This window comes from Triturus cristatus, chromosome 7 (assembly GCF_964204655.1).
Source record: "Triturus cristatus chromosome 7, aTriCri1.1, whole genome shotgun sequence".
Classification (NCBI taxonomy): domain Eukaryota; kingdom Metazoa; phylum Chordata; class Amphibia; order Caudata; family Salamandridae; genus Triturus; species Triturus cristatus.
In genome coordinates, this window is record NC_140590.1 from 1,048,462,673 (window position 1) to 1,048,478,579 (window position 15,907).

The 15,907-nt window shown below is 43.5% G+C and overlaps 1 protein-coding gene across 1 annotated transcript in view; it reads left to right on the forward strand.

Annotated features, from left to right (window-relative positions):
- Window positions 1-15,061, forward strand: part of PRELID2 (PRELI domain containing 2) — a 374,305-nt gene extending 359,244 nt beyond the window's left edge. The window contains exon 6 of the mRNA XM_085618122.1: window positions 11,427-15,061. Within this exon, the coding sequence (XP_085474248.1) occupies window positions 11,427-11,483 (57 nt within the window). The 3' untranslated portion in view covers window positions 11,484-15,061. The remainder of the gene's footprint in view (window positions 1-11,426) is intronic.
- Window positions 15,062-15,907: the final 846 nt, after the last annotated feature.

Below are 15,907 nucleotides of genomic sequence, written 5' to 3' on the forward strand. Positions count from 1 at the left end.
GGTATCCAATCAGTTACCGCTGCGTGGATGATCTCCAGACTGACAAGGTGCTTCTAGGGTGTGCAAATCAACTCCTCTTGTTATCAGAACAGAAGCACCCCTAGCCAGCGGCAGGGAAACTCTCCCTCCTTAAATAACCTGCTCCGAAAAGCGTGATGCTTATTTTGTAAGCGACCTAAGTACTAATATATCTATTTGCAAAATAAGGAATCAGAGGGGGTGACAGAATGACATTCCTAATTAATATTCAGTAGGGAGATTGCACATTCCAATTCTCTTGGTTTGGCTACCTTCACAGGCAGTGCTTTAAATGTGAAAAAATAAGTGCAGGTGCTCATTAAAATGAGCTAAAGGTGTAGTGAGTGGGCGGGGCTAGGGGCGGGGCTAAGGACAAGACATAATGATACTTAACAACTTCCATTATAGTTGCAGCACACACCAAAACACATGATAAATGTGTTTATATAAACAAAGCAGGTTAACTCATTACACAAAATTAAAGAGAAATGCGATAATATGTTAACATTTCCTTTTTTTGCAATAGTTGCACCTTCTTAATGCCATACTGTTAATTGATGTTGTTTGGCACAATACTTTATATTTTTGAGCACGTGAGTAAGAAGAAACTGAAAATACCCGCACTTCAAACCAAAGCTCTTATGGCACCAAGCAAATGAAGCAAATCATCATGACCCTCCCCAGAAGATATCTCTTCCATCGATCTATCCATTCATCCTTTCATCCTACCATTTACCTGCTGATCTCCATCATTTACCCTTTACATTCTGTCGTCTATTCAGTTTTTCATCCATCATTCAGTTTTTCACCATTCTGTCTGTCCACTCTTCATATCCAAACCTATCCATCCATCTTTGAACCTATCCATTCATCCTTTCACTCATCCATCTCTTTATCCACCCTTTCACTCATTCATCAATCCTTTTGCTTATCTATCCATCAACCCTATCACTCCTTTATACCATCCACCCTTTCATTCCATCCACCCTTTCACTCAGTCCCTCCTTTCACTCATCCATCCTCCCTCCCTTTCATTCATCCATCCAATCTTTCACTTATCCACCCATCATCCGCCCTTTTATCCAATTGTCCACCCTCTTTCACCCATACATCCATTCACTCATCCATCCAGTCACTCATCCATCCATTCATCCATCTATACATCCACCCTTTCTCACTCCTCCATCCATTAACTCACCCACCAATCCTCCCTACTACGTTATTCATGAACCTTTGTCACCGCAGACATGTACACACAAAGTGCCACCCATTATCTTTAAAATACCTCCTGAGAGTGTCTTGATTCTCTCTCTTGCTTTTTTCTTACACAAAACAGGCATACAAATGCAGGCAAACACACAAACCTAAGCAGACGCACAAAAGACTCTGATATGTTAAAAGCCATGTTATACTCTTCACCATGGCTTTTTTAATTGCCACTGACAAGTGACTGCCATGATTCCTGTGTTTGCGCAAATGCAGAGGATATTGTGAATGTGGTTGACAGCAGAGGGCCTGAATGGACCCCAGAGCTGCCTAGGTTTCAGATTGCTATGTGTGACATTTTCATGTTTTCATTGTAATTATGAGTGACATTTCAACGACTATGAGTGACACTTTCCTACGAGCAAAATTAAGCAAAGAAGACGAGGGAATCATATACATATCAGAAATGGCACTCATTTGAGTTTAGCTGCTAATGTTTCAGATTGCTAATGTGTGACATTTTCATAGATTCAGTGGATTTACGAGAGTCGGGCAACAAGTAGATGTGTAACACTTAGAGTGGCACTTTCTTGCTACCAAAATCATCGAATGAAGTCAATGGAAATAGACAAATATCAGAAATCACACTAATTTGAGCAACAAGGATGTCAAACTCTGCAGCAGGTGCTTTTGAAGCTATTATTTAATTTTTTTTTTAAATCAGCACCCTCCACCCTAACCTCAGCTTCAGGTGCGGCCAAACCACACGTAACAAAGGGATCTCTGTGACAAAAACAGCCACTCACTGAGCTATCCACATACAATGCAGTACACTACAATATGCTTTTTTGAAGGAGGCATATTAACCCTCTACCCTACTTAATGATTAGTGAAAACTGCCAGTAGAGAAAATTCTGACCTCTCTACAGCGGGAACAATAATCACATGACTTATCTCTAACTTGGCAACTCTAAATGTGCTGAGAAATAAAGGGATGTTAAACACTTTGCGCTACTAATAAATCAGCAGAACTGCTAGTTTAGACAGAACATAGCGCATTTTCAGCACAGACAGACAACTCTAGTGTGCCCATTTGCAAGGCTCTCTGCCGTGCTGGAGCCCCCTAATCAGTTCCGTAACAAACATTTTAAATGTCAGCAGCAGGAAAATATTAAATTAATATCTGACCTAGCTGAATATCTTTACAGCTGTCAGAACGATCCACCGAGGAGCTGCTGGCCGGCACCGCGGGGCTCTCTAGCCTGTCTCTTCTTCAGAGTCAGACAGCGAGCCCTGCTGCAGTGTCTCATCAAAAAAGCCTATGTACAGACAGGGTCATTGAGGCTTTTGGCGTTAGGAAGGTAGGTGCCAGTGCAGAAAGCAGTTGGATTAGCGCTCCAGGGGCCTCTTCGATCGCATTGTCTGGGCATTAACCCTCTGATCGAGAGAAAGTACGGGAAGTGTGAGAATCCGCCGCCCTTGCCCCTGATAACATTTCTATGATTAAAGTATTACCCTGCACAGACTTTTCACTACCTGAAGTGCTGCGCTTTGAAAATCACACGCGCACACTAGCAGGTAAAATGAATTTCGACCCTGCTCTGTCAAGCACAGGGTGACGGTGAGCACCGGACATTATTCAGATGAGCCCTGCTGAATAGTACAGCTGGGGCTACAGAATCGGCCCCTTGGCTGCCAGACAGTTCCACTCCTGCTCATTAGCACTCTCAGCCAGTGAGCCTACCTCCAGTGGCGGCTGGTGGCATTTGAAAGTGGTGCGGCGTAAACGTTTGCGACGAGTGCCTTGTGGTTAGCGAGGGGGGGGGGGGGGGGGAGGGTTCTCCTCTCCCTAGAGAAAATTTGGAAAAAGAATGGACAAAGGGTGCATTTTCTAACAAATTTGAGAAAGCACGATTCTACCATCTCCCGCCCTCCTGGCCAGTTTAAACCCCTTCTATCTTCCTTTTCTGCTGAGAAAGAGATCTCCGGGGCTCTGTCTTCGTTGAATAAACTCACCAATGAGAAGCTGCGAGTTTGAGGCAAAGAGGTTAAAGAATGTCGCTATAAGTCACTATTAACGACGGGTTTGTGGTTTAGTATGAACGGCTCAGTGGGCTCAAGCACGCGTTGCAGGGGTCTGTGTGAGCCCACAAGATCACAATTTGGAATCCTGGGGTCCACTCAGCCTTTCATCTTCCTGTGTGCACTCCAATGAAACGTTAACCAACCAATCAGTCATATAGCGCCCAGAGCCCCATGGAGATGAATGCGCGCTTTACGGCGCAGGTTATGTTTTATGCAGCGCCCCTGTAACGAACTCTAGCCATGTGATTAATAAGCATATATGAACCATACATTTTATATCACCATTATCAGAGCACGACTGACGTCCCAGAGGAAGAAACTTCATAGGAACAAAAGTGTTAAAGAGACATTGTGCAAAGGAGCAACATTTCACCAGGCGTGCAAGAAGCAAAGTGACATATTTGCCGATGTATACCGATGTGTTTCATGGCGGTATTTATTGTTAATAATTGCAAAAGGCGGGAGCCGCCTCCGGCCCTCCTTTTCAGCCTCTCCCCTGCTGCCAGGCGTGTCCACAACGCCCATACGGATGGCATGGGATGTGGTGAACAGTGACAGGGTAACTAACTGCAGAGGGCACCAGGGTTGGTGATGACGTGCTCAAGTTTTCAACTTAGTTTAATCATTTGCACAATAAAACTCTACAAAAAATAGAAGTGCGCATCCACATTTATGAATTAAATACATATGGTAATAAAACAGTTGCACCTTCGTTTTTTCGTCTACCAAACAGTACAAATAAGAACAGACAAATAAATATGGATTAACACAGATGGGAAAAATAAAACATGCATTCTATAATTGTGAAGACATAAAAAAAGAGCATAACGAGGAACACGGAAAGTAATCCCGAGAGGCAGGCAGGGCTGGAGAAAGTCAATCACATGTCAGCCTAGATCTTCTGAGAGACTTGCAAGGCTAGGTAAGGCACATGTCAGCCCAGTGCATTTGAAAGGCTGGCAGAGCTGGGGCCGAGTCAGTTAGATGTCAGGCCCATGTTTTGAAGCCTTCGTAGGACCTGGTGAATGACATGTCGGGCTGGACCGTGATGGAGACAGTCATATGTCAAGATGGCGCCTGGGAAAGGGTGATGTGGCTCGAAGCGAATCAATACAATGTCAGTGCTGACTTACAGAGCTGGGGCTGGGTCAGTCACATATCGACAAGTACCACCCCGTTGAACTGGAGGTCCAGCCTCGACCCTCCCCTTCCCCGTCCCTAGTTGTAGTGAGTAAGGTGGTAGGAGAGTGCACTCACGCCCTGTGCTCAGGCACTCCCAGTGACAGCAGAGACTCCAAAGGCAGGCGGGGGCTCCGGCTCCTCAGTTTACCGCAGACCTTGGTAGAGGGGCAGCTCGGAATACGCCATCTCTTCCTCCCCTCACTGCAGTAGTGGTGTCTACAGGCTGTGCCTAATTTTTAGAAGAATATTCTGTGTCTGGCCCACATTCTCACAGAAGCCTACTGGTGCGATGCCTAATGTCGGGCGCTGCCAAACATTATTAAGGTCATATTTCACCTCTGCCTCTTTCTTCCACCGACATACTCTCCCTGCCCCTTTATGTCATTGACTTGTTTTCATCCCTGTTTTTTGTCAGTTTTATATTGCCTGATCTGGACCCAACGTTATCGGAGCGCTTCACTCAAGCACCCTGTACATTACACAAGCCAGGAGGAATGGGGGGGAGGCGGGAGAGGTTTAATTAAAAAAAAATATATATTATAACTTACCGTCCGACTCCCGCGCCACCGCTTCTTCTGGATGCTTCGACTCCCGCCGTCCTGCGTTTTCGAATTCCAGAAGCTCTCGTCATCAGGAAAGGCAGCCTCCCTTCCTCTCCTCCGCCAATCACAATAGGTGAGGCGCAGCGGAGAGCGCCCCACCGGCGGGCCATTTTCTCCACATAGCTCAAAACAGAGAGTGGGCGGTCCTGCTCGACGGCAGGGGGGGGAGTGGCTTGCTCACTGTTGTGGGTATTGACTGTTTGTTCGGCCCTGGGTCCGAACAAACAGTCAATACCCACAACAGTGAGCAAGCCACTCCCCCCCCCCTGCCGTCGAGCAGGACCGCCCACCCTCCCGACCCCAGCCAGGCTCTTCTGCTCTCTCGCAGTGCGAGAAGCAGAAACATAAAATGGTAGTTTTTACCATTTATGTTTCTGCATTCTCGCACCGCGAGAAAGCAGTGGGGCGACGCCCCCACGCCCCAATGGGGGAGCCGCCACTGCCTACCTCTCATGAGTACCGGTACTCTCCTGGGCAGTAGAGAAGTGCCGGTACTCAAAGTGACAAATCTAAGAAGTGCCGGTACTCAGTACCGGTGAGTACCAGCCCATTTAAAGCACTGTTCACAGGGATGGTGGCCTGCGAGGGAGAAAAGACCATTAGGGTGTGCGAATTTTGCTTCATTTGCTTATGTGTAATTACAAGAAATTTAGGAAAGATTACTCGAAATGCAAAACTGGCATTTAGAGCTATATTTTAGTATGAAATGTATCTTCATTTCCATTTTGGGCAAAAGGACATTTTGCTGTTAAAAATACTGCAAAAAACTACAAGTGCTGCAAACAGCAGTCGTCACTCACATTCTTGTTACTCTTGTTGTTCCCATGCGCCAGCACTAAATGTTTCTCGCAAACTGCATAGAATTACGTACTGTGAAGTAATAGCATAATTTCTGGTATTTTGAGTAGCAAGCATAACATAAAATTACAGAAATTATGTTATACTGCACCTGCATAGCAAATTTTAACCACCACCCCTGTGAAAGCAGTTCAAAATTGATTTCTTTTTTCAAAGCAGCCCGAGTTTTCAATTTTGAAATGCTTCTGTGAGAGTGTGCCTAGACCCATGCCTACAGCTCCTGAAATAGCCACCTGATTCACAAAGGGGAGAGGGAGCTCAAAGGGATCCAACGGGGGTGACCCTTTGCTTTACAAATCAGTTACCTTGATTTGGGAGTCAGTAACTTGTCATAAGTTTGTGACCAGAATTAGTGTTGCAAAGTATTGATACCTAGGTTACTGATTCGCAGTTTGGAATGGATGCTTCAAAACCCACACCTTTAAAATCTCAAATCTCTAATCATTCCTAAAAAAAATTCTAAACCGCTAAATAGGTTTAGCACATTAGAAAAATATTTTTACCAGATACAATGCCTCTAATTTAGTGAAATGGGGGTGCTCTCAACCGTAAAAACCTTTATATATCTGGCCCATAATGCCTTTAAAAATATGGATACCAAATATGTGATTTTAAAAGCATATGAGCAGCTTCTAGTCCCCATATCAGACATTGATTCTACCCACCCTTTTCCATTTGACATGTATGGTTTTATTGATGTCTGTAAAATGTGATTTACTTCAGCATTAAGATTGTGGAAGAAGTGCTATGTAACAGTGTAATTTCAGTGTGAATAACAAAATCCAGAATTCCCCTGATATCACAGGTCCAGGAGTACAGTATAACTGGCATACCAGTAAATAGGTAAATATTTATACCCTTTAAATTAAACTTTCCTCTTCCTAATCTGTTTAGGTGTTCTTCAACCCACTCGTGAGTCAAAATTAGTAATTTAAAATAGGCCTGTGGATATTTTTGGTCTCTTATTACAGTTGATGTCGAGGAGTCCAGTGCAGGTAGATATTTTAAATAAAACTATGTCTAATCTTAGTCGCACTTGTGCTACGCTAGGCTTTTCCAATCAGTGTAGACATTCCGGGCATGAACTTTCCCTGCCATGAGTCGTAGAACCTAAATCATGGCCAGAAACTGGAAAACTAGCAACCGGACTCAATACGGATATTTCCCCAATGAAAGAAGGACCCAACTGTATGTAGGGAAAAAGCATTCTAGTACATTACACTGCCATCAAGATGATGGTAACTTGTGGGTGAACAAAAAGGGAAAGGGCGACTAGCTGTTCAGTAAGTGGCATAAACACTCCTTTCTGAACTTGTCAGACACTCTCCCATCCCCACTTCACCTGTCCAGGGTGAATCCCCTGTAACGACTCCTGTTAGGCACTGCCAATTTCTGTTCTTTCACCGGGTTCGGTGTGTAACCTTAAAGGGTGCTACTTTTGTAAAGCAGTCTTACCCCTCTTTAAAAAACTAAAAACTTGAAGTGCGCCCTCAAAAATGTTAACCCATGGTCTTTCCAGAAGCCTGCTTTGTCTCTGATTGGCATTACTGAACATGAGCTCCAAACCCCATCCATGTGGCTGCAGGACTTTCAGGTCTCTTTTCAAAGCCATGCTCTTAACACCATCAGATTGGGAAAAGAAAATGCGAAATACTTTTTTTCATCATAACCAGAGTAGGATGATGCTACAAAACCCAACACACCCTTCCCCCTCCACAGACGTATTGTCTGTTGCTGTTCAGAGGGATCATTGTGCTATGTAGAAGGATGATTTTAGAATAGTGCTGCATTATCGGGGCAGTGGCACAATTGATGATGATAAATAAATAAGTGGTGGTATGATACCGGAGAACCCAGCTTATGCATCGAATAATGAACCAGGCAGTGGACACCGCTTCTCCTTCTCCTATATGGAGGGATTTCTTCTCCTTCTCTTCCACCTGCTACTAGAGTGGCCCTCGGACATGGTACGATACAACCAAAGACCTGGGGTGGAAACATAAACTTACCAAAGAAGCATCTTTATGGGCCGGAGATTGGCTCCGACAACTGGTGGAACTTTGGGGGTTCTGACAATGGGACACCATAGGGATCTCCAAACTGGCAATGTCATGGCCAGGACATTTATGAAATCCTTTGCGACACTACAGGAAGAATTTGAACAACATTGCTCCCAATTTTTCAAATTCTTACTTTTGTGACATGCCCTGTGGCTCTGCATTAGAAGCATGGACGTCATTTATAGGGCGGCAGGTATTGCTGCTGTGACCACTAGCTTGCCCCTTGCGACCCCTGCCACTGCCTTTGTGCACCCCAGGGGTGGTAAAATCAGTGCCAGGAACGCAGGGGCAGCTTGTCTTTATGGGCGTCGGTTGGGGCTCCACTCTCCTTGAGTTCGAATAGCTGTTATATGACAGCTGAGGTAATTAAAACAACATTCTTTTTAAATGTATGTTGTGTACTTGCTTGCGGGCAAGTGTGTTTATGTGAGAGTGAGAGTGTGTGTATTGTTGAATGTGTTTGTATGTGTAAGAAGAGTGTGTTTATAAATGGTGTTTATAAATGTGTGTGAGTGAAAGTGGTGGTCAAAGGGAATGTGATGTCACATCCGCTACCCCTGGCATGTTGGTAAATTGGCATCCATGGTTAGGGGCGAAATGATGACCTCCATTACTTTGGCCCTTTCGAAGCTGAACACCTGACTGAAGAGTTCTAGACGCATACAGTCTTAAAAATCTATAGAACATTAGTGAATACCTTTCTTGACACTTCCCCACCTCCATGAGGGGAGGGAGAGAGATCTATGTTCGCTCTTGGAAGGTGATTGGAGGGAGGCATGTGCTTCCCTGGGAATCTGTCTTCACATCACATTTTAGGATCATCCAACTAAATTACTTTCATTGTACATACCTTACCCAAAAGAAATTGTGGGAAATGGGTCTGATGAGTTCCCCTCATAGGCACACATGGGGATTTTATACATAGGGTCTGGGGTTGTGGGGTGGTTGCTGCTGTCGACGCTTGAATAGGTTTTGGGCTGGTTGCATCCCAGGTACCCTAATTTCGATTGATCTAGATAGAAACTGTTACAAACTCGGACTGTTACTGATTGGTCTCTTGGTTGCGAAGATGGACTTTTCTCAAGACTGAACATATGTTGGCCCTCCTTCATTGGATCATTATTCCATGAATCTGGAAAGGCAAGTCTATAGGGCCAGGGGGTGTCCCCAAAAACACCCCAAAGTCTGTAATGAATGGGCTTCTTATAAAGGAAGTGGACTGGGATCCCTGCCCACAACACGGCAGACACCTGTATGTTGAAATTCATACGTTTGGGAAGATCAGTGATCTCCTAGTAAAGTTCGAGAGGGAAGATTCAGAGTGAGAGGATGGGGTGTGGAATGTTATTGCACTTTTTTTTCCGAATGCAACATTTATGAATTCAGATATGTTATACTTGTTACGCTTTTGTTACTACCAAAAATCAATCAAATGTGTTAAAAACATTTAAAAGAATAGTGCTGCCCCTGCATCCAAATTATGTTTTGCCGAGAGCAGCAGCTTTCCATTGTTTTGCTGTGCCCATGCACGATGCCAAAGTCTTTCTGCTTTGTCACTTGTGACGGTTTTCCTTGTCCTCCCATAATAAGTCTGCTAGCATAAAGTCGCAATGAATGTATTTTCTCAGTGCGTTTGGTGTTAGCTAACAACCATGTAAACAAGTGCCCTGAACAGACGGCATCAAAACAAACTTTGGTATTTAAAGCTTGAATTACGTTGCATTTTGCTAATTGTAGTCCTGGCTTTCTTTAGGTAATTAGCCGTCTAGCAAATCCCTTGCTATTGTAATGGGAACTTAAAACCAGTCAGCGTGCAAGTATGAAGCCTGTGGGCTGTGCAGTTTTGTTTTACTGAAGGCCCATAAACAGGGGTTTAACGCAACCTGGGCATGCCCGCTGCTGTGGAGGGCCCCGCCTGGCACTCAGACGGGCTCTCAATTTGAAGGTGGCAGATCTTTGATGTGCCCTTGCACCACAGGGCATGCAGGGCCCTGTGTCACTTTTCATCCCACAACTCTAAGAGCAGGACTACTTTCATCGTGCACTTACACCAGGGTCATTTATGATCTGCATCAAGCCTTGTGTTTTTTTCCCCTGCAGTATCCATGAGGGAGGTGAAGAGGGCTATGGGTAAAAGGCTTACAGTTCTGCTAGAGTGTTAAAAAAGAAAACCTTGCCCCTATAACTGCAAGAAGAAACGATATTGTCCTAGAGGAGAAAATCATAATAGTTCTGATGAAGAAATCATAGTGCTCTGCTGTTACCGTCAATCTCGGGAAAAGCTTTTAAGCTGCCGCTGTAGAGGTGGACAGCTTAATGGGAAGGCAATGTTTGTTCTTTATTTCCAGCGCATCGTTGCTTGGTAAGTAGTGTAAATTAAGCCCCTTTAAGCCTGATCTCCTGGGGCTGTGCTTTAAGTGTTTGAACCTTTTGCAGAAAAGATTATATTGATCAGTCTTTGATTTTGCTGTTCCCTTCTGAAAAGGTACTTGGTGATGACGAGCACCTGCCCTCCCGTTCTCTTTCTTTTGTGGGTTGCGGTTTTCTCAATGCAGTGCAATTTAGGGGCTGTCTGAATATTGGAAAAAAAGACCTGGGTAGCAGCAGGGGAGAAAACATTCACAACATCAACAACATACACTGAAAGCATATTTGGAAACATGGATTTCATGTACAATTGTAAAGTTCCTTTTTTAAATGTATAGCAATAAATAGTAGCCTTTTGGTTGGGTTTCGGGTCAGTTCAGTGTGATGCTTCTGCTGTCTGCACGTGGGATGTTAACTTTGAATTTTGAAACCTGCTTTTTTTTTTACAGCAGATGGTAATCACAGAGAAGAGTCCTGTAAATCTTCCAGGTCCATCACCCTCCCATCCCTCCTCCCCACCGGGCTCCAATGCATCGGAGAACTGGTGGCACCCATTTTAATTCTAAGCTCTTGGTCAATATTATCTCTCCACCCCTTACTGATTTACCCGCTTGCCTGTCATTTTTCCCCTTACCTTCCATTACTGGAGCTCCTCTGCTACCCCATCCATGTTGATCCTTTTCTCTGTCACTGTCTTGATCACACCCTCTTTTAGGATTTCTGCAGCATAATACAACGGTGGTTCGTCGTCGGTCCTTTTTCCAAGCAATATTAGTGCTGCCCTCCTGAGACTCTAGCCACTTCCATTCGGCCCTCCCCACCTTCCATCTTGCGCTCAGTGTGAACTCCATGCTTACACTCACAGCGGGCGTTTCCCATTTCAAGGGATCTGTGTTAAATTACATGAGAACCTATCCTCCAATCTCAGTATGCTTACTTCGCAACCAAACCACCTTATTTATATACTTAATGACTTAAACTGTTTCTCACGCTTAATTTATTTGTTTGCTTCACTCTCCATAAAAAAATCTTTTTTTATTTTTTATAGAGTGTTCAGATAATGGAAACGATACTGCAAGAGCGGTGCGGCTGCCCATTCTCCTAATAAACAATTGATGCTGGAACACTCAGAAGTATTCAAGATAATCAAGAATTTGGAGAAAGCCTTGAGTGTTCTGGTAGGAAGCTTGCAATGAGGGAGTCCAACTGTGAATGTTTCTACTGGGTCGCATTTTCAGGACTGGTTACTTCTACCTTCCCAAGGATTTCTGCCGAGTTGGTTCTACAGAGAAGTCCTTCCTTCTGGAAGACATCCTTCAGAGAAGCTGTGTTGACCAGTGTCTGGAAGAGCTCATGAGCTGCCTTTTGGAAGGAGCAAAGGCCAGGGAATTCCATAGCTAATGCAAGCGGAAATGTCTATCTGCTATATTGATATGGGTTGTGAGTCTGCAAAACGAGAGAAGATATGTTGACTAATTTCAACTGAGCATCCACCTTGCCTGGTATTGGATCCACTGTGGCATAAGCCAGCCATAGTGCAGTCTTGCAGTCCATGCTGACTTTGACTGTGGACGCAGTTGGATTTTCAAGTCAACGAGCCCTGCCGTTATTGTTCTGGACTCAGTCATTGCATGCATACAGGTCAGGTTGACCTTCTTTACAGTGCAGTATACTCTGGACCTGAGTCCACCCATTTCCATGCTCATTTGCGATGTGCCATGCAGGTCACTGTCCTACGTCAGACTTTGCGTGATGCCTACCCCCAGCTTGTGATTATTAAGACTGCTTGTAATCATGTCATTTTCACCTTAATTACAGCGAGGGGGATTTCCTTCAAAATTGTTAAAACAAATTAATTTAAAAATGCTATTGTACTTTCTTTCAGCTATATGGAATAAGACTGCCCATAACACAAACCTCACCTTGAACACACATTTTGCTGGCTAAAACTGAAAGTATGCCCCACTCAAAATATTAGCTGACCGATATTGTCATAGGAGCATTGATTTCAAACGTGGTTATTTCCATAATGGGAAGCCAGTGATGACAATTGTTCTTGTTCTGCAGTCACTAGTAGTGTACTTTTGAATGGAGTTGGGCACAGACATTTTTTGCAAAAAGGACCACAGAACATCGCGAGGTGGGTTGTGTTCACCACGCACACCGGCGTTCTGTTCAAGATAGTATTTGTACTAGTACTGATCTCTCATGTAGCTTCCCTTTAGTCTGGTGATGCATTGATGTGCTGCCACGTGCAAACACCTGGTACTGTTTACCGGATTTTAAAGGCCGCAAACGTGATTTTTCACAGCATCAGAGCCTTTTAATCCATTCAGAGTTTTGAAATCTAAGGGTTTGATATTTAATGACCTTTTTAAATTTCAAGAAACCTTCCGCTATTTACAACTTGACACTGCACAGAAGAAGGCGGAGAATGCTACTTTTGGGGCTTTTCATTGTGCAGAAATTGCATGCCCACCAGTAGACGACACCGGAAATAACATGATAGCCAAAGCACCCAAGGAAGGACTTCTGAGATGGACTAGGTAAATGATAAAAGTCTTTCATTGGGCATCTTTTCTAATATTGAGGAAATTTGCAAATGAGGGATCCACCAATGTTTAACCAGTGTACAAATCACATGACTGTGGAACCTTCTTTTAATGATATCTGGAGTTTTACTCCGGTTTTTGTCCTTCTCGTCTAGTAATGTTCAGTTATCCACTGTGGGCCTCTTTGTTTCATAGCTTCGGTGTGTCTCTTGGATTCACACTGCACTGGACATCATTACAGTGGCACCCAATCAGAATTCCAAGTACAAAATGTGCAATTACATGCATTTTTATCCCTCACAAATTTTGGCAGGAATTACGGTGGAAATTGCCTAGGAGCACAAAACAAGATTCTGACTTGTGTAGCTCGGAATGGAGAAAAAATCTGGTGTTACAACATTGACTTCACCTTTCTGCCCTGAAGAATCCTGAGCAGGGAATAATATGCTGAGGGAAAAAGCAAACCCTGCAATGTCGATATTTCCCCTGGCAGTATCGCCACGTCCAAATACTAGGCCAGTTGTAATGAGGGCCTGAGTGTGTAACTTAATGCCTTATTTAATATTTGGTGGATGGGAACTCCGTCACTAACTTGACGAGTGTCCTGAAGGTCACTATGCTGCCTCCAGTCACAGCCCAGCATGCCACAATGCAGAATGGGCACTCATTTTTTCTCTCCTCTCTCTGTCCTTAGTCTTGAGTTCATTTATTCAAACTGAAGGTTGGAAAGGGATGAGAGCTTTGGAGTGCTATACTCAGAGTGAAACTCCATGGGTATTCTGTGAAAAGATGAAAAATTGGAATATATTGGTTCGCCAATGAGGGTGGCCATTAGTAGTCACCTTGACTTTTTACAATGAACGTACCTCTAATAATTTGCTTTCCTGGTCATCTTTATATCAGCTAGCTTCTCTGAATCATGTGTGTTGCTTCTGATCTGCTGTGCCGTCACGTAGCTTTGTTACCGAAAGCAGGTTATTCCCTGCAATGAATTACACAACCGCCCATGCAGAAGTAAGAAGTCTTCGGTGCTTAATCACTAGATCAATTTCCTTACTTCATAGGGTGTTGTGAGAATTTGTTTCCTTCCAGAAAATAACTCAGCGTTGGTTAGCCTTCTAGAGAAGTACCCAATTATTTTAGTTGTGCTTACGTTTTTAGTATTCTGTGTATCACAAACTGCATTACTCACGCTATTCTCAGCTTGACGTGTACCCTTACTTTTCTCAAAAAGAAAAAAATCCAAACTATTCTAATGTTTCCTTGTTCGGGAATCAGGCAATGGACTGTGAGTGATCTGACTATTCAGAATATTCCTCCAAACAGAAAAGGGTAAATCGGCAAGTCCTGATATGCTAAAGGTCAGAAGTTATGGACTGACTGCATTATATATGGTGGAAGTGGTTGCCCTGCAATTATAGGTCACTTATGGGTTGATGGAATTGTTGATTCTGATAACAATAGCCTACCTGGGCAAAAGAAAATTGAATGGCTGCTGCTTTCTTGAACTGCTTTATTACTGTTAAAACTGATATATTTTTTAATTCATGTTGGCCATAACATTTCCATGCTTGTGAACAACAAAATATTCGTGTTGTTGTGTATAGCCTTCTTAAGAGCGACCTCTAGAGTTTGAGTAGTTCTGTTTATCGATACACATCACCTCAGGAGCAATGTGGTGTCACTGAACAATCCAGCAAAGACACAACCACTGCATTTTCAATTCATGACTGAATCTGTCCTGGAGTTTCAACTCAATGCAATCGTTTGCTTTCCTATTTTTAACAGTTCAGGAACTGACAGAACCATTTCAAATGTTACCTTCTCCTCTACATGCTGCATGTTTCTTTAGACCTTTTCCTTGCCTGTCCCTGCTCTATGGGAGAGTCTGTCTCAGTTTTAGAAAAACACTCAGGTTTTTATTCCATTCAAGTGTTTTGAAATGGGCTCTAATCATGCAATGGGGATTACAACACATTGTTGATTCTTTGTGTTTTGTTTGCAAACCTCATCAGGAATATGAAGTGCCATGCAAATGGCATCCTAAGATTTTCCTTCTTTTTGTCACTTTTGTAACTTTTTACAGCCTTTGCTCTCATTTGAGGACAATAATAAATCTCTTTTCTCAAAACCCTTTTTATTGATCATATTGGTTTTTTATAATTGTGTCTTAAATTTGCCTTCACAGGGAGAGACCTCACAGCTTTGTGTCAGAACATTGGTAGTTTTTGAGTTGGTGGGTTTATTATGAAGATTTTTAGCACCGTTTGTTTGAGATGATGAAAGATCAGATGAGACGTATAGAAGCTCTTTCAACTCACAAGGAAGCCTCCCACGAGTTAGGGATTTCAGGATAAGCAGCTGTCACATTACAAGAACTGCACATGGTTGGCTGTGGCGGGCCAAAAAAGTGCAAATTGAGAAAAAATAAATGTGTTAAATGGAAAAAAAACTTAGCACAAATTAGAATGTAGGGTACAGGTGAGAAAAGTGCCTGTTTGCCTTTGTTTTATAGTTGACGTGTCACACCTCTCACTTCCAAATTTGTACTTTGCATTTCCTCTTAACCTTTGTCCCACATTGGCATTTACACAACCACGCCATGGTCATGGACACTACAGTGCCTGGCTACTTATCACCAAAGGCAGCTGCCCTTCTGCATCAGTGTGGTAATAGGAAGATTTTGACTGTGGAGCACTGTATATCACAACATGCAATGGCTGTCATTGGGTGTCATGGAAAGTGGGACACCAACAAGGGTCAATTATTTAATGCAGCCAAAGCAGCCATGCAGACACCATGAAGTAGACTATTTGGTAAGCTTGTTGATTACTTTTCTGTTCCTGGCTCAAACTCGCACTGGAATTAAGCTCTGATTTTGTCACATTTGTGGTTATGTTATCGCATTTATAAAGCACAATGGTTTCTCCAACGGAGTGTCCCCGTACTAAGATTCCACACTTCAACAGTGACAAGA